The sequence below is a fragment of the Talpa occidentalis genome, unplaced genomic scaffold (genome assembly GCF_014898055.3).
Source record: "Talpa occidentalis isolate TD23 unplaced genomic scaffold, MPIMG_talOcc4v2.1 talOcc4.12, whole genome shotgun sequence".
NCBI classification, from domain to species: Eukaryota; Metazoa; Chordata; class Mammalia; order Eulipotyphla; family Talpidae; genus Talpa; species Talpa occidentalis.
In genome coordinates, this window is record NW_023601212.1 from 81322024 (window position 1) to 81343799 (window position 21776).

The 21776-nt window shown below is 45.6% G+C and overlaps 1 protein-coding gene across 3 annotated transcripts; it reads right to left on the minus strand.

Annotated features, from left to right (window-relative positions):
* Positions 1-433: 433 nt before the first annotated feature.
* ZSCAN25 (zinc finger and SCAN domain containing 25) lies at positions 434-18732 on the minus strand. 3 transcript variants are annotated; one of them, XM_037507022.2, is made up of 6 exons: positions 18696-18732; positions 10514-10930; positions 9157-9358; positions 8476-8567; positions 6703-6829; positions 434-3326 (listed from the first exon to the last, which is right to left on the minus strand). In XM_037507022.2, the coding sequence occupies exons 2-6, from the start codon at positions 10898-10900 to the stop codon at positions 2494-2496; spliced, it is 1641 nt and encodes a 546-aa protein (XP_037362919.1). In that variant the 5' UTR covers positions 10901-10930; positions 18696-18732; the 3' UTR covers positions 434-2493. The 3 variants fall into 3 exon arrangements, with proteins under 3 accessions (XP_037362919.1, XP_037362920.1, XP_037362918.1); XM_037507023.2 differs by lacking the exon at positions 18696-18732 and adding an exon at positions 13646-13729; XM_037507021.2 differs by lacking the exon at positions 18696-18732 and adding an exon at positions 13055-13136.
* Positions 18733-21776: the final 3044 nt, after the last annotated feature.

Here is a 21776-nt window from a genome sequence, read left to right on the forward strand (position 1 = left end):
TTAAAAAAAAAAAAAAAAAAGGAGGGCCTCCCAGGTGGCGCAGAGGTTGAACGCTGGGTTGCAAGGCTGCCCACAGCCTCTGCAGTGCTGGTTCGATTCCCGGCTGCTCCCCGGCCACTGGAGGAGGGTCCCACATGGCACGCAGACCTCTCCTGCCGCCTGCTGCTCCCCTCAGCAGTGTACTTCGGTCCTTCTGCCTGCTCTGCTCCCTGCTCTGGCTCTGGTGAATTCTCTCACCCTCCTGCGCTTCTGACTGTACCCAGTGCTTGTATAAATAAATAAATAAATCTTTAAAAAAAAAAAAAAAAAGGAGAAGATGGCAAGGTCTGGCTGCTACTGAAACTTCATCTAAAGAGATTCCAACCAGCTGCAAAATGAGTCCTGTTTTGGTAAGCAAATGATCAAAGAGAATTAAATTCAGGTAAACAAAAGAACTACCAATGAGAGACTCCCGTCCCTTAGTGGTCCCATGCTCCCTGCCTTGCCCTGGAACTCCCAGAGAAGGGCGAACTCTGGCCAAGGCAGCCTCTGCATCCTACAGACCAGAAAGCAGAAGCCAAAGAAAAGCTTCCCACTAGGTTTGGCTATCAGGAGGTTCTAGGACTTTCCTGGCTGGTCTGGGAAGCATAGGAAAAAAAGAACTGATTTGCATCAGAATTTCACATGACTGAGAAGGTGCAGCCCTGGTTAGTGCAGCCTTGTAGGGACAGCTGAGGGGGCATGAGGACCAGGAGGTCATTTGCTAATTCAAAATTAAACACCATTGTTTTCTGCCAAGAAATGGGTGATAAATTGTGTTTCAAAGTTGACTAAGGAATGCAACTCTCCGGTTAGAATCATTACCATTTATGTTATTTACACAGGAAAATGGAAACAAAAATCCCACTAAAGCAGTATTAAGAGGCGCCACAAGACAATCACATCTTGCAATTATAATACTGTCCACAAAAAGACAAGCTACTCAGCAGCTAACATTCAAAGGCAACACTGCAGTAAAGTCCATTCTAGTTAAGCAGTTTCCAAAATTTTAAACAGAAAAGAAACCTTTTAGTAACGGTAAAGTAATATAAGCTTGAACACAGTTACAAATATTGTATCTTCTCATTTTTAGAGAAATGTATTTAAAATGCCTACAAACGTGGTTATTTTTTCTGAATGGACACGCATGCAAAATAGGATGCTCCTAGCGCATCATCTCCGGCTAACATCTAGGACCCCACCCCCTCTCAGATGACAGGGATCTCGAGCACGGAAGACAGCCACTATTAAGTAACAAGAGGTAGGTGGCAAATGCCTTTTAGGGCAGAAAGTTGACAGGAGCAAGGACAAGGCTCAGATTCCAGGTCCAGAGGGCTCATGGAAGCATCCACAGTTCCATCTCAGGTGGTTCTGAAGAGCAAATACATTCAATGAAATGGAAACTCCAGAACGGCAGAAACTTCCCCTCTATCTTATTCAGAGATGCAGCGAGAGGGTCTGGAAGAGCACATGACACATGCCTGGGTCTTTTAAATATTTGTGGGATGAATCAAGTGAGAAAACAGAGAAAAGCATAATACTGTAAAGTGCCATCAACATAGGGTATTAATATTAGTTCATCTTTCAGACTCGTTGAATTAAACTTTATACAGAATTGAATATTTTTTAAAATACTCTCGTTTATTCAGTGATCAATAGCAAAATATTAATTTCCTAACAGAGGTCTAAACAGTTGTTACGGTACAGAGAAAAATGGAATGGGGAAACTTTACAGATGAGGGTAAACATTACAGAGAAAAAGGAGGGCTACAAATAGAACAAGGCTGCCCGAAAGATCCCAACCAATTGAGAAAGGAGCTGATCCAGCACCCAAGCAGGCAGGGCAACAACTGAGCACAAGAACATTCCCCTGCACAGCACTTACCACAAACGTAACTGAGAACACACGGTTATCAACGGTTCTGTGCAGGTTCTGTGCTAATTCCCAGGCCCTGGGGGAATGAGGTCTCAGCCATCTCACTCACGGTACTTCCAGGTGTTCAACACTTGTCAACTGGAAGTGGGGGTTAGTGAGAGTTAACAGCCCTCCAGAACAGCCCTTGGGAAAATGAGGTCCAAACTGCCAACATGGAACAAAATTTGGCCTTGACTATCAGACTCTGGAGGTGGGTATGAACATGCCACTGAAGGAGAAATACCTTGACCTGAACTGAAACAGGGTATCTTTCCCCCAAAAGATGGTAAGAGAAACTGTCAGCACCACTTGGGTAAGAGAGAGAGGAAGCTGAGCTCTCCAGAAACTCAGCCAGGTCTTGCCCTTCTCCTGTTTGAGAATGAATGGCAGTAGATTAGGGTGCCTTTCTGTACCTCTTCATGCCTCAACTTCCCCAGGCCCCAAAGCCCTCAGGGAATCCAGATGAATGACATCTCCCTTGAGCTCTCTCCATCTACTTGATGGTCCCCCCTCCTCCAGCACCTTCTATTAGTAAAAACAGGTGTTTCCACAGAGCACCCTTACTGCACTGGGGCCTCCTGGCGATGCTGAGTTTTCTGGTGCCGATTGAGGATGGACCTCTGGTTGAAGCTCCTCCCACAGGCTGGGCAGTGGTAAGGCTTCTCCCCAGTGTGAATCCTCTGGTGTCTGACCAGCCGCTCCCCTTTACTGAACCGTTTCCCGCACACCTGGCAACCATAAGGCTTCTCCCCTGTGTGTGCCCGCCGATGCACAGCCAGGTTGGCATTCCTGCTGAAGCTCTTGCCGCACTCGCAGGTGTAGGGCTTCTCCCCAGTGTGCGTCCTCCGGTGCACCTGCAGGTGCTGTCTTCGGCTGAAGCTTTTCCAGCAGTCAGCGCACTTGTAGGGCTTCTCCCCAGTATGACTCCTCTGGTGCACCTCAAGGTGGTGCCGCTGACTGAAGGTCTTCCAGCACTCGCTGCACACATAGGGTCTCTTTCCCAGGTGGGTTCTCTGGTGCTTCATAAGGTACTCTCGCAAAGTGAACCCTTTCCCACACTCGACGCAGCCGTAGGATTTCTCCTCTTCATGGGTTCGCTGGTGTCTGACGAGATTTGAGCTCCTACTGAAGCCTTTTCCGCACTCAGGGCACTGAAAAGGCTTCCAGAAGGAGCCATGGGTCTTGAGGTCATCAGGCAAGGGTATGACACCCTGCTGTGGAGGAGGCAGCCCTGGCGTGTTTCCCACAGAGCCACCCGGCTCCGGCTCACAGGTTCTTCCCAGTGCAGGGCTCTGGAGGGCACCTTCCCCAAATCTCTCTGATGTCATTTGAACAAGCGCCCCTTTGAGATCTGCCGGCTGGGTTTTTGCCTCCTTTTCCTTGTTCCCAATTCCTATAGGACAAAGGAGATATAGACTGATTCTGAAGTAGCTCTGAGAGAAAAAGTACCTGGTTAGAACTTGTCTTCTAAGGATATCCCACCAACAACTCCTCCTTCTTCCCTTTAACCAACAAGCTCAATACACTGTGCTTTCACTGGCTCTAAAATCAGGCTTTCCTTTACTTCTTTCCATCTCTGTTATGTACATAATGTATGTGCTCCTCCCAAATTCAGAGGCTGCAGCCCTAAGTCCCATTTGTGATGCCATTAGGAGGCGGGTAAGTAATTAGGCCCAGTCTTGAGGATGGATCCTCATGATGGATTTAATGTCCTCATAAGAGGAAGCAGCCAGAGTTCTCTCTGCACGCACCCACAGGTCACCTGAGTATGATCCTTCATGATGGGATAATGTCCTTAGAGGAAGAAGAGAGACACAACTACTCTCCAACACCAGCACCCATGAGAGGACAGGGCAAAGGGGTGGCCACCTGAAGAGACCCTCACCAACTCCGCTGGCACCTTGAGCTTCTCAGTTTTCTGGGTAGTAAGAAATCAATCTTCTTGCTCAAGCCAACTAGTTTATGGCATTTGTCTTCAACCATCTCCATGCCTTTTTACAGAATAGCCTACCAAACTGTAATGCCCTCTTAAACTTTGTATTAATTCAGACTTTTATTTCCTTTAGGCCCTAACTCACACCCTGATGACTCTTGCCCCAGGTCTCTTAGGACACATGCATTCACTAGCATTGTTAATCCTGCAACTCATCCCCCTCACAAGACCTTGTTGTAAATGCTCCTCTACATTCATTGAGATGCTTCCTCTTTGCTAATGATTATAACCTATTCCAGCATTGGTGAAATATCTGCAGTTCTCTGGATCCTCCACCCACTTGCTCAACTGCTGTCTCTGCTCAGGTTGCTCCCTCCACCTAAATTTATTTCTTAATCTGGGGCTCCTGGGAGCCTGGAATGGGAAATGACTCACGGATAAAGCTTAATGACTGTGGATGAAAGCCAGACTGTCACTGACATACTTGCACCATTAAGCCTCTACAATGGCATGATTCCTAGCACTGAAATAACTTAGTCCTTCCAGAAGCTCTTCTATAACCACTCTCACACTCTCTCTAAATTAACAGAACAATTGTTGTGAAAGAATAAGAAAAGGAGGAGAAAAGATAAGAGGGAATAGAGAGAGCCAAGAGGGAACTGACAAATGTGCTTAAAAGAACAACACAGCCTTTCAGTCAAGGTCATTTTAAGATAAGAAGAGAACAGATATATTACATGCCTCCTGACTTGATAAAATTTGAAGGGTACAGTAATCACTTCTCATGTGTTTTTCCGTAAACTTTCATAAAGGTTAAAGTGTACAAGACACAAATGTAGAGTTCAAAGAATTTTCATAATGAACAGTCATGTAAGCTGCATCCAGTTCAAGGAACGTTACCAGTCCCCAGAAATCCCTCTCCCACCCCTTCCAGTGACAAATATCCTGTCCCAGGGTAACATGCTACCCAGACTTTTAGCACCATAAAATATCTCTTCCTGCTCTTGAGCATGATGTGACTGATTCATACACCGCCTCTGGCCTCTTCTGCTCAAGATTCACCCAATTGTGCATAGCTGTAGTTACACTACATTCTTTTTCACCGGTGTACAGAACAACACTGTAATATATTACTGATATTCATTTGGGTAGTTTCCAGTTTTGAGCTGGTATGACCAATAAAATTAAAACTAATTGCAATGCATACCTGGACACTGGGAAAACGTGAATATGAGCTAGATATTACATGTAATGGAACCTGTATTTACTGTCTCAGGCTCAATCCCATACAGCTGTCAATGCAAGAACTGCAAGTACAAGGGAATGGAGCTAAGGGAAATGTGAATGAATGTGCTGACTGACTGAAAGGAATTGCTTAACATTTACATAAATAATAAAAAGTATCTAGAACTACCATATTTATCAAATGTTTAGATTCATTATCTCATTTAATCCTCACGTCATGAGATGGTGGTTTGTATATATCCCCATTTTACAACGAAGGAAACGGAGTCCTAAAAAGGTCAGGTGAGATGCCTAGGGACACAAGGAAGTGGTGAAGTCATGATGGGTTCTCTGTAGGAAGCATGACACTCTCACACCTCTCTCAACATATTTCAAGATGAAAAAAGGCCAGGTGAGTCAGGACTTATGAGTGGTCGGTACACAGCTTACAGCGTGATGAGAAGGGACATGCAGGAACGTAGGAGAGGGGCCTTCCCAGCCACGTTTCTTCTACTCTCCCAGTTATTCTCCCCATTCAGCCCAGAGACTTCCCACACTGCTCTTCATTTGGCTAGTTCCTAGGTGCCTGTAGTGCACCCTGCTGGCTTTCCCAGCTGGGCCCTCACCCTACACTTCCCTTCACACTCCCCTCCCAGTTTCTCTCGCTGCTGCTGCTCTTTCTGTGAATGCCTTTCACAGCAGTGTCCTTTCAGAGTGTCCTGCAGCTCCAAGCTCAGCTGAAGCCCAGATACCACTTGAGACATGCAGGTGATGCTCTGCTTGTTCTTACAGGCCCACACCCATCCCTCCTACTTCTACAACCCTACCGCAGCGACCTTGTGCCACCTGTACCCACACTGCATGCCGAGATTTCACGTTCTTTAGCTCTGCCTTTACACAAAGATACCAACTTGGGACCTGTACACAGGGGGCACTTAATAAACACCTGCTAAGCAAATGACCCAAAGAGCTCAGCTTTTGCTGTTTTTCTCAGGCTCTCAAGTGCTCAGCATGCTTCCATCATGGACAGACCAGGTACCTGGGTAGTCCTAACAAATGACCTGTCTCATCAGAGCCGGAATAGCTACCTCGTGTTTTCTCAGCCACTGTCCTCTCCCTCTCTTAATGAAGAATGCACTAGACATGGGTCTCCCTGGTGGTGCAGGCAGTTGAGTGCCGCACTGTGAAGCTGTCCACAGCCTCTGTAGTGCGGGTTTGATCTCGGCCGGCCGGTGAGAATCCCACATGGCGTGGCAGACCTCTCCTGTCTCGCCCGCTGCTCCCCTCAGCAGTGTATTTCGTCAGTCTGCCTGTTCTGTTCCCCGCTCTGTCTCTGGTGAATCCTCTCACCCTCCTGCGCATCTGGCCTGTACCCCAGCTCTTGCATAAATTAAAAAAAAAATCTTTAAAAAAAAAAAAAAAAAGAACGCACTAGACAGATGCTTACACCCCTCAGGCCATGACCTTTCCTTAGACCCATTTACTCATCTGCATGAAACCACTGTCTTTGTCAATAGCACCAACTTCTGAAATGTGGGACAAGGGCAAGTGTCCTGACCTATAGCTTTCAAAACTCCTCCATTTCTTACCTGTGGGATGGAAACAGTCTTACCTGGATGTGCGATCCCACAGTCCTGTGCTTCCACATATTCCCCAAAGCAGTCTATCTGGGTTGGGGTCACATGTCTCCACTCCTCCTCGGGGAAGGCCAAGGCCATATCTTTAAACGGTCCCAATGCCTGAAACAACAGAAGTTATTTCTTTATAGCAGAAATAGTCTAAAGGCAGGAGAGAACTTAGAGAACAACAGGGAAGAACAGAACAACAAGACAGAGGAATTGGAGTCCCCAGGCCCTTGGTCTTAGGCACAGAGGTGCCTAGCTCTTGAAAATTTAATGACACGTAACAGATTTGTTTGAGTCTTTGCAAGTTTGAGTCTCTGCTGCTGGCACTTAGCTTGTAGCTAAAACCACAGAATCCAATTTCCACTTTTCAATAACCTCTGCTCAATCCTCAAGCTCATTAGAGCCTGGAGCTGCTGTCTATCCCCCAATCTAGAATTTTCTCTTAGAGACCAGGAAACATTCAAGCAATCCCTGTCGTAAGAATGATGCCCCATTAAAATACAGGCTTTGTTAAAAAAAAAAAAAAAAATACAGGCTTTGTCATTCACCACACCGTAAAGAACTATTGCAGTAGTGGGAGGATCTGACCAATTTAAAAATGCTACTGTCCAATCAAAAAAAATAAACACATGCAATTTGCAGCAACATGGATGGAGCTGGAAGGGATCATGCTCAGTGAAATAAGCCAGAAAGAAAAAGAAAAATACTCGATGGTCTCGCTCATAGCAGGAATCTAGAAAACCTAAATAAGGGACCAGGAAAAAGAATAACTATAAAAAGGAAAAAATCAAAATCAACAAACAACTATGAACCAGAGACACACTGGGGGCAGGGGAGGGGGGGAGGAAAGAAGGGACTGGAGTCAAAAAATAAGGGGGTTGCAATTGTATGGGGAATATAAAAATAAAATTAAAAATAAATAAATAAATATAAAATAAAAATAAATAAATACAAAATTAAAAATTCAAAGAAATACTAAAAAAAAATGCTGCTGTCATTCTGTATCTTCTTTAAATGGCACCCTTGGAAAACAGGAAAAGGAAGTGACACAGGCATCAAATTTTGTCCAATTACTGTTTAAACTAGATCAGACCTGACTCACTTCTTGTTTCTGCCAAGTGACAGCTTTCCTTCTATAAGGATTGCTTTCCAAAAGGTTGACGCACTGGAAATTCACATCTCCCTAGTAACACTCAGCATCCCATGATATGGCAAGAGAGCCCCTTCAAGGCTTTAGCTGTACTGTTTATGGCAGGCTAAGAAGTACTAACAAGACCAAAACTCCTGGTGTGGTCAGAGCAGGGGCCAGAGAAACCAATCTGCTCAGCAACCCCCGGAGCCCCCACTTGAGCCGGCTATATTCCTGCTGATATGGCAGGAAGAGGAGGGACAAAGGAAGAAGAGCAGGAGGAGTCATAGAAGTACTGGCCAACCACCACAGCCTAGTTCACACCTACAGGGTTTCTATCAGAAACGTCTTCCTCCTCACAATTATAACACTGAGTCAATTTTAAAAAAATTTCAAGACTAATACAACTGACCGGATTGAGCCTTACACCTAAACCCAAAGGCATAAGGCTCAATTCAAATTAACAATGGAATGGTAAAGTGAAGAAAACAAAGCTGTCATGTTCACAGAATAAGAAAAATAAAGTGATTTAACTTTGGGGATGGCACTCTGTTGTGCAGAGAAATCCATGGGAGAGTGACTCTCATTCAAACAATGTTATGATTCACAGAAGGGCAGAAGCACAGCTCACCTGGGATCCAGTTGTGAGGAACCCAGCTGCCATCTCTTGGTCTCTGGTGTTCACTGCAGGGAGTCCAGGACCAGCTTGAAGAATAGGCAGAGCTGAGCAGGGGAATAAAGCATGAGAAGGATTAGTGCTGTTGTACAGTTAGCACGTTCAGAGATGTCCACTGCCTGAACAGAAGCCCAAGAGTGGTAAGAAGACTCCAGACAGACAGGGGCACAGGTACATCCTAATCTGTTCTCAGCTGGGAAGATGGCCCCAACCCAATATGCCTTGTCCCTTCAAGGTTATGCAAGCCCCTAGTCACACTATGGGCATAATCCCTTTTGAGATTCAGTAACACAATAGTCACAGATGATTTTTAGGGATATGGTTTGTCTGACCCCTTAAAAAATATTCCTATACATCAATTACATATAGCTTAGAGATTTCTGAAAGGGATTTAAGGGAAAGGAGAAAAGAAGATATGAGAACATGATCTTCCCTGCAGAAATCAGGAAGTCAAGCTACAGAAAACAATGTCACTTCATCTGTTTCCTACAGAGGTCAAGGAAGTAGCCAGGAAAATTCAGAATTACACCTTGGAGGTAACTTAGCTATCAATTGCTGATTTTGTAAAAGGAAGTGGAGGGGGAAGGCAAAATGCATCATTTCCTAGATTCTTGCTTGGGTACTGCTGCAGCTTACCCTGCTCCGGGAAGGCCTGCGTCCCATCTCCAGGGTCTTGACTGAGTTGCTCCTCAGTGCCTTGGTCTAGGCCTTGAACTCCTTCTCCGTGAGGCATCCCCCATTCAGGCTTGACCTCCACTGGCCCCAGATGGCCACTTGGTTCCCAAGGGGTTCTGCAAAGTGTTACTTCCTCCTGGTCGCCCTGCAAGTGGCATGGAACCTATGAACAGTCCCCAACACCTATTAGAATATGGCCTGGGGAAGGCTGTTATAAAGGAAATTAAATCCTAAAAAGAAAGCCAAGAAAAGAACCATTCCAGCTACAAGACAGAGGATGAAAAAGCTGGCTCAGTTCTTCCCAGGCTATCAGTGAGAAGGTAAAAAGGAAGTTAAGCTCACTTTATCAGGTTCTCAGCAACTTCTATGTGTCCATGCCTTTTACAAGGGCTCCATTCTGTCTGCCTCAATACTGATCAATTGTAAAATGAATATCAGAGCATCTAAATATTATTTTGTTGAGATTTTGCTCTAAAACACTCACTGCTAGAAAAAAATTCCCCAGTTACAGAAGCTGAAATAAAAAACACAAAATGCAGTGAAGTAGCGGAGAGAAAAACACGCCCTAAAAATAGGAAGAAAAGTCAAAAGGACTCACAATGCAACTTATTCACAAAAACAAGGCAATTCCTGACCCACTTCTTAATTCTTGAGTTGGAAGTTAAAAAAAACAAACAAAAACAACTCTCCTGGGATTATACAAGAAGTCAGGGTAACTGCAGTGGGGAAAAAACTGAAGAATGATTGTTATCTGCAAGCAAAACAGTAACATTTGGTGATGCACTCTCCATCTCCAGCCAACATCCAGCAGGGAGCAGCAGAGATATGGGCAGAGTCCCCAGGAAGCAGCTGAGACACAGTTACTTGGTGTGACCAGAACAATACCACAGAATCACTGGAGCATAGGAGCTGACATGCAGATGTGGAAACAGCACTGTCACGGACAGCTCTTCCAAGTAAGAATATTCACCAAGTGGAATTCCCTGCATTTCCACACATTTCTGCCCAAAGAACGAGTCTACTGGGGACCTTGAAGTCGATTACATCTTCTCTCCTTGGCAGGTTCACAGAAACATGACAGGTCTCTGCGCTGATGACCAAAGAGAAGCTAAAGGCCCTTCCACAGGTTTTGCATCTTCCCTGGGAATGGCTTTTCTTGCTGAATATGCCACTGCCCTTCAAAAATTACCTCAAGGAGTCTGGGAGCAGAGGAAGGAGATTCTACGCCACATCTACTGCTTCCTTAAATCTTCCAATTTGTTAAATCTTCCCTTCCCACACCAACAAAATAAGACCCCAATACCCCCTTCTCACCCACCGCCTTGGCCTCCAATGCTCTCTCTGTGAAGTCCTCCACCATGGCGACCAGGGCCTTGCCACTTTCCAGGCCATGCTCTCGAATCCAAGCATAGAACTCCCGGGGTAGGATGGTCAGGAACTGCTCCAGGACCAGCAGCTCCAGGATCTGCTCCTTAGTGTGCAGCTCAGGCCTCAGCCATTGGCGACAGAGCTCCTGGAGTTCCCTGAGGGCTTCATGTGGACCAGCTGCCTCCTGGTAGCGGAACTGCCGAAACCTCAGACGAAAAGACTCAGGGCTATGGTCCTCCCTTCCCTTGCCCCAGGGCAACTCTTTCTCCAGTTTTACCACAGGAACACCCAACTGCTGTTGAGGATCTTCTGCCATCCCTGGACGCTCTTTAAGCATCTTCAAGTTCCCTCACAGAAGACTGAAGATCTGTTGGGAAGATAAGACAGACAATGATGGCAGCACAAATGAGACAAAAAAAAAAAAAAGAGTCAGTCCATCCCAGTTCTATCTCTGTAGCAATGAAAAGTTTGCTGGAGCACATAGTAATAAGGTACCTTTAAAAAACTGAACATAGGGCCTCCCTGGTGGCGCAAGGGGTTAAGCATTGCACTATGAAGCAATCCGCAGCCTCTGCAGCACAAGTTTGATCCTGGGGCCAGCCAGGGAGAAACCCACATGGCGAGGCAGACCTCTCCTATCTCGCCCACTGCTCCCCTCAGCAGTGTATTTCAGTCAATCTGCCTGTTCTGTTCCCCACTCTGTCTCTGGATCCTCTTACCCCCTGCATCTCTGGCCTGTACCCCAGCTCTTGTATGCACATACATCCTGAAAAGCATGTCAATTCAACTCAATAAATATATGCGCACCACTTATTATGTGCGGAGGGGAAATTGAAAATATATAGCTTCCACCCACAAATAACATACGATCTCATGAGGGAGCTAACCCTATCGTCAGAAAATAATGTAAGATGGGTTATAATTAGGTCGATCACAAGAGCTCACCCTTCTAACACTAAAGGAAATATACATTGAATACATACATATATGCCAAGCCCACAGAAACAAGAAATAGGTAACAAGATAAGCAAGGCCCTTACTATTTCATACTCATATACTAGCACAGAAGACAGAAAAAATCAAATGTAAGCAAACAAAATTATAAATAGAGAAAAATTCCAGTAAGTTAACAAGTAGGGTATTAATATGGGATGATCTACTTAAAGATTTTTCTGAAGAGCTAAGACCCAAAGGATGAGAAACAGCCAAACATTCAAAGCGCATTCCAAGCAAAAGTTTTAAAGCTAGAAATTACTCTGCAAGCCTGTCAAAGCCAAAGCACAGAGCAGCTTCAGTAGAGGGAGGGAGGGAAATGGTTGCACAAGAGGAGGCAGAAGTAGGCAAAAAACAAATTATTCAGAAACCAATTATGAACATTACTCTTATTTATTTCAGTAAGAAGCTACATATTTTGCAAAGGTTAATTCTGCCTGTTGATTAACAATAGAGACTAGATTAGAGGGGATAAGAAGGCAAGTAGCACTTACAGGGGTCCAAGCAGGAGATGATAGGGGCTTAAAGAAGGGTAGTGGCAAAGTAGCCAAGTCAAGACTTTTTTTTTTTCTTTTTGGTAGGTAAAACCAATAGACTTGCTGGCTTGGATGTGAGGATGTATTCAACCTAAAGAAAACAGAGCAACTATTATCATAATAGATTGAAGACTTTGTAACTGGCAAAGGTTTGACCATTTAGAAAGCAGATAAACACTTCCATTTAAAACTTACAATTATTTCCGTGAGTACTACTCCCCCTACTTTTCACATGGAGACCGAAGATATAAGCAGTTAAATGCTGGCCACGATCTACCTCCCGAAAAATGTGGTGTAGATGAGAAAAATGGGAAATCAAAGGGAGAAAGAAAGATTAATGAGGTTCAAGTACTGATGAGAAAGAAAAGGCAAGTACTAGACTGGAGGATGAGTACTATTTAATTGCTGGGGTGAAGAAACTTAGACTGGGAGGACATGTTACGGAGCAGCCCCGATATAAAACCCCTCTCCCTGTCCTGTAACAGACAGACCTGAAGTCCAAAGACAGGCAGGGACTTGGGTTTTAGAGAGGGATCACCCTAAATCGAACAGAGAATGAGGAAAGCCCAAAAATGCTGCTTAATGTTCTACCGGTATTTGTGTATTTATCTACCCTTCCTAAACCTATTTTACATTTTCCATCTACTCATTTTCTCTGCCGCATCAACGGAGATTTTGCCTTCAAAACTTTCCAACTGTTGCATTAATTCCCTGCGTTACTGAATCCATCGCACTGTAGTGGAATACGTCCCCGTCTACCGGATTCCCTGAATGAGGTCCTCATTCAATCTTTTAATGCTGGCTCTTGACAATTAGGCTACTCTTTAAATGAGTGTTCTACGTCTCGCTCTAAAAAGACTACTTTCACTTTCCAGAGGGTTCTGCTGCAATTCAAGGTCTCAGGTGGGTGGACACCCAGCTTTAAGCCAAGCCTGGCCGAGCGGGATCAGCCTCGCTCCTACCTGAGCCTACCGCTGCGTGGCCCCACGTCCCGACCCGGAGGGCCTCGGCGCAGCGGGAGGCAGCTCCGGGGAGACACGCCGCCCGCACGTCCAGCTCTGACGCCGCCCAGACCCGCAGCGGCCCCACAGCCCAGCCCCGGGCCCCGGTCCACCCCGCCAGCAGCCTGCCGCAGCCCAGACCCGGCTCTCCGACCCGCGCCGAACTGCCGTGCCCTCGACTGGCCGGAAATGGGTTGCAGACGCTGTCAGACAGGTGCGCCAGAAAAGGACGTTTCCGTTTCCTCTCTAGGACGCTTGGAGGTCAGTACGTCTCTATGGTCGCTTGTCCAGGCCGACTCCTCAAACGAGCAGGCTGCCGCGAGGAGCTCTTCCGCCGCCAGCTGTTCCCCTTAGGCCGCTCGGCCGGTGGCAACTTCCACCTCTCTTCCTGCTCTCCCCTGTGGGAAGGCTCTTCCAGACCCAGTGCGTCGCTCAAGGGGCTGTGGAGCCCAGTGGGTCAATCAACATGTGTTTATTCCAGTCCCCGTGGGGCCCCGTGCACGGCGTAGGGACCAAGGGCTTCGGAGAGGAGCACCAGCATTAGGAACTCACCTAAGAACGCGGGGCCTGCAGCCGGTGTGGGAGGGGTGGAGGAACGGGCACCTGAACTCAGATTTGAAGGTGGATCCAAAAGGTAGGTAAGAGAGCCCCCAGCAGAGGGAGCAGGACCAGTGCAGTGCGTGGCGGGAAATTGATGCATGCCCGAAACCGAGGCCAAATGGTTAAATTGCCTTCAGACCAGAACAGTACAAGAGAAAGAAAAAACGTATCTTTCCCTGAGACTTGCTTTTACTCACACATCAAAGCCTGGAGGCTTTTAGACTAACCTTAAGCTGTGCTCCAAGGCCAGGTGAATTTTCCATGTAAGGCCTAGCCAAATGAACTTCAGCCAAGTCCACATTTCTTTGCCCCTACCCCACTCCTCAGGCAATAGAATTGAAATCCATTGTTTTCAACCCCAGACCCCACATAAAGTGCAACATTGCTGACCACAAGAGGAGTGATTTGAGAACTTTTCTCCTGTCTTTTCGGTAGGTGTCTACTCACATAAACTTTCTCTGTTCCAAGAACCAGTGTTTCAGTGATTTGGTCTTAACTGTACGATGGACACAACGTGGGGAATTGGGTAACACTGCCACATTAGAGTAGCTCAAACTACAGGGTGGGAGGTGTGTTGTCCTGCCCACAGTTCAAGGCTGCACGGACCCCTCTATGTAAGTTGCCCTTAAAAAACTTTAAATGTGATAAAATTTGTTGCACATGGTAAAGTGAAGAATCACATCTGAACTGGTTACACTAAGTTGCCAGTAGAAAAGCAGAATTTTGCGAGGTCAATATGTTCCAACTGCTGCAGGCAACCCACACACTCCTATTTAATTATCCCACTGTTATTAACAGAATGAAACAAATAGACTCCAGAATAGCAGAGCCAGAATCTTGGTAACAGGCATGATTACTGTTAGCATGACTCCGACTCATGTTAAAATGAGTTTGAATTCCCTCCTCAGCGTGAAGGGATGGACAGCTGGGGGTGGGACAAAGAGACAGATGTGGAAGGCCTAGGTATTTTAGAATCTACCGTTGGGTTAAACAGGTGGTCCTCCAGTGGGGACCGTTGTGCCCCCCACCCCTTAACAAAGAGGATATTTGGCAGTGCCAGGAGATAATTTTGGTTGGCACAACTAAGGAGGTAGTCGTGCAGCTGGCATCTAATGGGCAGAAGAGAGCTAAGGTGCTATTAACTTTCCTGCAAGAAACAGGAGAGCCCCCACAATGGAAATTATCCAGCCCAAAAGGTCAGTAGTACCAAGTCTGAGGGACACTGGGTCAAAGAGCTTACATGGATGGTCTGACCCGTCTTCCCCCAAGTGACTTTTCCTCTCCTACTACCAGAGATAGGCCCGAAGTCTCCTGGGGTCACCTCTTTAATGCAGGCAGTTGAGGTGGCAACTTTGCAGATAATGTACTCAGGACTGCCAGCCACAATTTTGAGTAAATGTGCATAAATATGAGCATGGAGGGTTGTGAAGACCCTCTAGGCCATGTTTTGCAAGGAATTTTGAAAGGTCAGGAGGATGCCTACGCTCTACCCAAAAGGTGCTGTTTGTATGAGCTCATGACAGCCCTGAGAGGTGGCTAAGCCCTACAGGCTAGTGCAGGATCCCCTCCCACCCTAGAAATAAACTTTGATGCTGACACACTTGCTCCTGACTCTGGTGGTCAACATGACATTGGCCCCCTTTCAGCCACCTACTTTCCTCTCACTGCAGGTGAGTGAAGACTCAGTGAATATGCCCTTACAGAATGTGCCCTGTCATCTCTGCCCCCAAGCAGTCCTCTGTCCCCACCTCCATCCCTCCTTACTGGATAGAGGTTGAAGCTTCCAACATTTGACATGGAAGCAGTTCGCAAACAGGCCACGGAAAAATATTCCTCGGACCCATTGGGTTAAACAGGTTGCACCCAGAAGGGAAGGATGGAGAGCAGCAATATGAACAAGTAGCCCAGGGAGTTCAAGGTGGGGGCTATGGCCCAGGTGAACTCTTATGTCCTGTCCTCTAAAGTCAGCATCACCTGTGCAAGGAAAAGTGAGTGTGAACTAAGAGGCATCTTCTCTAAATCTCCACAGCCTGAGATGAGGTCTGCAGAAATGTGTGTTTTTTTTTTTAAAGATTTATTTATACAAGAACTGGGGTACAGGCCAGAGGCGTGGGAGGGTGAGAGGATTCACCAGAGACAGAGTGGGGAGCAGAACAGGCAGACAACCGAAATACACTGCTGAGGGGAGCAGCGGGCACAACAGGAGAGGTCTGCTGCACCATGTGGGATTCTCACTGGCCAGCCGTGAATCGAACCAGTGCTACAGAGGCTGCGGACAGCTTCACAGCACAGTGCTCAACCAGCTGCGCCACCGTGGAGGCCCAGTCTGCAGAAATGTTAACCCCTCAGTGAGGCTCTGAAAATGTCGATTTCTTTGTTCCAATAAACTTTACAGTGTATAGACCTCTTCAGTAGACTTTAAAAATGCATAAGGGCCTCCCATGTAGCCTAGGGGTTAAGTCTCAGCGCTATCAGTGCTATGGCCTGAATTCGATCCCCAGCCAAGGAGCTAACCCACCTTTCCAGCAAAGCTCACTTTGGTCCCATCCACTCCATGCCACCCCAGCCACCAGCCATCAAATATTCCCTTCACAAAAATGAACATGCACTTATTGGATACCCCATGCCCAAGTGTGGCCACTCCGCTCCCCCATTCTGACATACTAAGAAGTACAGACTAAATTCAGTGGACACTGAACTAACATGAATGAATATTTTAGGAAGGCAATATGGCCACTTCTTGTAAAGACTAGCAGGGAGCCTGTGGTAAGGGCCTATGCCTCTCATCTAAAATCTGATTCCTTTCAGGCCTCCCTGGTGGCGCAGGGGGTTAAGACACAACCTATGAAGCTGTCCTCAGCCACTGCAGCATGAATTCGATCCTCTGGTCCGCCAGGGAGCAACACACATGGCGCAGCAGTGTACTTCGGTCAATCTGCCTGTTCTGTTCCCCACTCTGTCTCTGGTGAATCCTCTCACCCCTCATACCTCTGGCCTGTACTACAGCTCTTGCATGCATAAATAAATAAATCTTAAAAAAAAAAAAATAAAATCTGATTCCTTTCTTCCTCTAAAGTTTTCAAGGCCAAATTCATACATCTTTCCAAGGCTTCCTGGGCCACTGTCCAGTTCACAGGACTCTTCTCTACATTGTTAATTGTCCCAGAGTCTCTCTTAGTCAACTATTGCAACTCAACTTTAAGCCTATTGGTGGGCTTAATAGGCTTTCAACTTAATCTCAGCACCTCATAACAACTACTTTACAAATACTTGTTGAGTTAAAAATTAGCCTGAACACATAATTAGAAGGCCAAATGAATGAAGGAACCCCCGTCCCAACAAAGGCCATCTCAAAGTCATTAATGAGATTATCTAAACCTTTGTCCCCAATTAGATTATTCAAGTCCATTTTTTTAACATACCAGATAATAATGAGATGGCAATGAAATTAAAATGTGGATATTTCTAGTTTAACCTCATTCTCCATCAGCAGGTGGCTGACTTGTCTATTGTATTTCACAGGCAAGATACTCTCTTGCAGTTCTGACTTTTAGTGGAAAATATATCTTCCCTAATGATAATGGGGCCTTCCTGGTGGCGCAAGGGGTTAAGATGCAACCTGTGAAGCTATCTGCAGCCACTGCAGCACGAGTTCGATCCCCAGCAAGGGAGCTTCCCACATGGTGCAGCAGACTTCTCCTGACTCGCCACTGATCCCCTCAGCAGTGTATTTCGGTCAATCTGCTCTGTTCCTACTCTGTCTCTGCTGAATCCTTTCACCCGCTACACCTCTGGCCTGTACTCCAGTTCTTGTATGTATAAATAAATAAATCTTTTTTTAAAAGGGAGGGGGAGCTTGGCTAGGGTGACAGGAGGAATCTGCTCTTTTCCTGGTATTTGGGGGTATGGGTCACTCTTAATTAGGTTCATTCATTTGTTTATTTACACAGCATTTACTGAGCTGCTCCAAGAGCCAAGAAGTTTAACAGATGCTGGAATGACAGATCTTCAAGACAGCGCTATGACAGTGTTGCTGCTGGTCAACAGTCAAAGGAAACATTAATCACAGGCTTGATATATACTAGAGTTTTGGCTAAACAAAAAAGTAGTTTTGTACCCGGACAATTCTAAGTGTAAGACTAAAGTATCTATCTGATCCAGGGCCGCGGCTGAAGGACAAAATATAGATGAAGATTAACCAGCGAAGTCAGCCCCTCGCCCTTGCTGTCCTGCTGTTGGGAGAGGGACACGGGCTCCCGGGACATCTGCTCAGGCAACTCCTCCATGACGTGGTCCAAACCCCAGAGCTGCTCCAAGGCCAAGGGCTTCTTTTAAAATATCTTCTGAGGGGCAAACGAGGTGGTGCAGGGGTTGAGTCTCCGCACTATCCCAGTCACTGCAGCACGAGTTCAATCCCCTGCCAGGGAGATGGTGCAGCAGACCTCTCCAGTTGTGCTCACTGCTCCCCTCAGCAGTGTATTTCAGTCAGTCTGCCTGTTCTGCTATCCACTCTGTCTCTGGTGAATCCTCTCACCCTCCACACCTCTGGCCTGTGTCCCAGTTTTTGTATGCATAAATAAATAAAAAATCTTTTTAAAAACTGTCTTCTGAACACCACACAAAAGAGGGCAATCATTTAAGGAAAGTCGGGGAGAAGGCACTGATACGGGGAAAAGCGTAGGTAACACTTTCTCACGAGAGGCTCCCAATCTAGAAGGTATTAGAAGCCTTATTACCCTTGGAGGCTGGCTGGGCGCGGCCGTTGGGGAGCAGCCAGGTTAAGAGCTCCGAGAGGCTGCCGTGGAACCGGGCGCCGCTCCCGGACCGCAGTCCAAGGCAGGGCGGCCCCAACACTAGCGGGGTCCTGTGCCTCACCCAGGGCGCCGGGCGCCGTCGCACCCTTGAGCCCGACTCCGCCGCCGCACAGAGTCTCCCATCGCGACGGCCGGACTACCCACCCCTTCTCCCGTGGGGCCCGGGATCGCTGAAGCCCGACACTCACTCGCTCAAAACGCGCTGCTGTATGGACTCCGGCCTCCTACAGACAAAACTGGAAAATACTAGGGTCCCAGGTCGTGCGCTTCCGGGTCCCATCTAGGAGCTCGGAGGTCTAGTCTCTATTGAGGGTTCTCTAGGAGCCACTGGGGAGCCGGGGCCCAGAAGGAGTGGGGCTGGGGTCGTCAATCAGCGTTTGTCCTTCCCCAAGGATGGCTTGAAAGACTATATACCAGACTCTTCTGTTTGCACATCGTCTCTAAGTGACCTGGGATCTAAATTAGGTTCCTGCTTCCTCATCTTCACTATTCCTTGGACACCCCATTTGCCTACAGCGCTGTCTCCTTCCCTATTTTGCCACACACTTCCATCTCCCTGCTTGTCGATCACAAGGTCAGGCAGACCCTGCCCCCCATTCAGCCAGTCTGCTCCATCTCTTCAACCCAGTCCCTCCAGGTCTTGCTTGGCACATGTAAACAAGCAGGGGGAATTGCCACCGGTAGACTGAAAGAGGAAGCCTTAGAAAAAGGGGCAAGATAATCAGGCTATTGCGCCTTGGGTATGGATTTGTCAGAAGCACATTTGATATGTTGAAACAGGAAAAGAGGTGAAGCAAATGAACTGTTCATAAGGGGAGTTCGGTACTAAACTCGTAAATAACAGCTACTTGTTAGGAGCACTTACCTGAGCATCTCTTTAATCTTCACTAGCCCATGAAGTTGGTATCTTTTCTCTTACATGCCAGAAATTGCAGTTCGTAATTAGATGCAGTATTTGAACCCTGGCCCACTCAAACTAGCGCCCCTGTTCAGCTGCAACCAGGAAGTCAGTGGAGGAGCCTGGGTGGAAATTTGTAATATGGGCACCTATAGAAGACGGGCACCTATAATCATGTCCAAATTATAAGTTCATAAATATCAAATACAACCGGCTAATCATTTTCTCAATGTGAAGAGAGTGAATGGGCTGAGTCAGCAAAATTTTAAATTTCGTCTTTATTTTCTTGTTGATCCGATAGGGCACCATCTATTTGAAAGTATTCTTACAGTCTTGAATTAAACATTAGTTCCCCTGTGCACTCATATGTTAATGCCATATCATACAAATGTTAGAAGTGTCTGGTTCCATGAACTCTAGCAGGGAGCTCTTACTACAGTCAAGGATGCCTGATGATTCCTCTATCATCAGAGAAAGTTCTCCAAACCCAGGGACAATGCTATAATCTTGCACTGCAAAATGCCTTCTCATTAATTCCCTTTTTCAGATTTTATACTAAATCCTTATTTATAACTTTGAGCACTTATGACCAGTACCTTTTGTATCATTAAATTTTCATGCTATTATTCTTTTCTATTGTATAGGCAAGAAAACTAGTGAGGTTAACTTCCACTTAATCAGGAAATAGCTAAGTTTAAGCCATTGTTTTGACAACTACTGAAAACTGTTTATTCAGTGGATGGTTTGATTCTCATTTGATTAGGTGAACTGTTTCCACTGGTTAGCACTGAGTATCATAAAGCCTGGCAATTTGTATTAGTGAATGAATGGAAGGGTGAATGAACTTACATGTTTAGAAATGGGAATCCCATTGTGCCTTGCAGAGATCACACCTTATGGGCCTCCTTTAAATTCCCTTCTTGCACTTCCTCAGTCACCAAATTGAAGGAAGGCATTCCTCCAGAGTTCATTAATTGATTAACTTGAAAAGGCCATACTCTCTCATCCACAAGCTTTCTGCCATACTCTTTTGCCTGAATTAATCTCCATGTTCCTCTTTCAATACCTTTCCAGGATATCGCCATCTACTCAAGCCAAAAATCTAGGAACCTAACTTGATTTTCCAATTACCATTTAGCTCTGTTGTTATAATCAGAGGTGATTATAACAGTAAATCTTGGTAAAATAAATTCACCAGTAAGTTCTAGCAGCAGAAACAATTAAAATTACATTTGGGGAACTAAAAAATGAAAATGTAAATATACTGATGGGGGAAGGGGTATCCTGACAGGAAATAGAAATTTGGGAGCTTTGAACAGTGGTTTACCATTGTCAAAACTGTCTCAAGGAAGAGAATCTTATTAACTCTCAAAAGACAAGAGGATATTTTCTCCTAGTACCCCACACATCTGTGGGAGCATTTACGATCATGCTGCAAACTGATGACAGTGAATCACTGGGGATATAACAGAATAAAGAGCTATCAAAGAAAACTCTGGGTTCTGGGATGTGTCTAATATATCATGATGGAAAGCTTTGGATGCAAACAGATCTTTGATTTACTTTACCATTAATTTACATATGACTAACAGGTTCAAGCTCTCTACACCTTAGTTCCTCTTTAAAATGGAGAAAGTTCCCTTGAAGAGTTGTGAGGATTAAGTTTTAATATGTAAAGATATACATGGGCATGTAGACAAGACAAATAGTTAGATCTTCCTCAAAGATTATACTTCTTCCCTTCCTTCCTGAATCCTCCAGACTAAAAAGACTAAGAACACAAACTCATGTTACATTGGACAATTAAAGAGTGGCAAGTTTAAAGGGGTAAATTACTTGCCTTCCAGAATTGTTCCTCATTTAAATGTGTTTACTTAAAAAACACATTCTTTCCAATGAAACCTTAAACTTTTTACTCCTATTTTATGCATTAAACCATCCTAATCAAATAACCTTTTAAATCCTAAATATTCATATTTTGTTCCAGAAGTATGTAGAAGAGCAAATTTTTTGTGATCAGTACAAAGGAGATTGACTGATTCACTCTTCTGAAGGTTTCTGGGAGGAACTGAGTTGTAGCCAGGAAGGTAATTCCAGCACTTTTAAATGCCCTGGCTGTGGTCTTCAGATTTTATTTAAAACAGATTCTCATAGTATCAAACACTTTTATTCAAGTGTTTTATTCAAGTGTACAAAAGCACATTCCTAAACCAAATGCATACATGTGATTTTTACATATTCTGCTATTTAGGGATTATGTAATTCTGTTTCATAATCACTGGAGATGACCATCAATCTCTCTATATGTTAGGGTATACACATTCATAGATTGGAGAATTTTTCATTTGCTTTTACATTTAGATCAATTCCA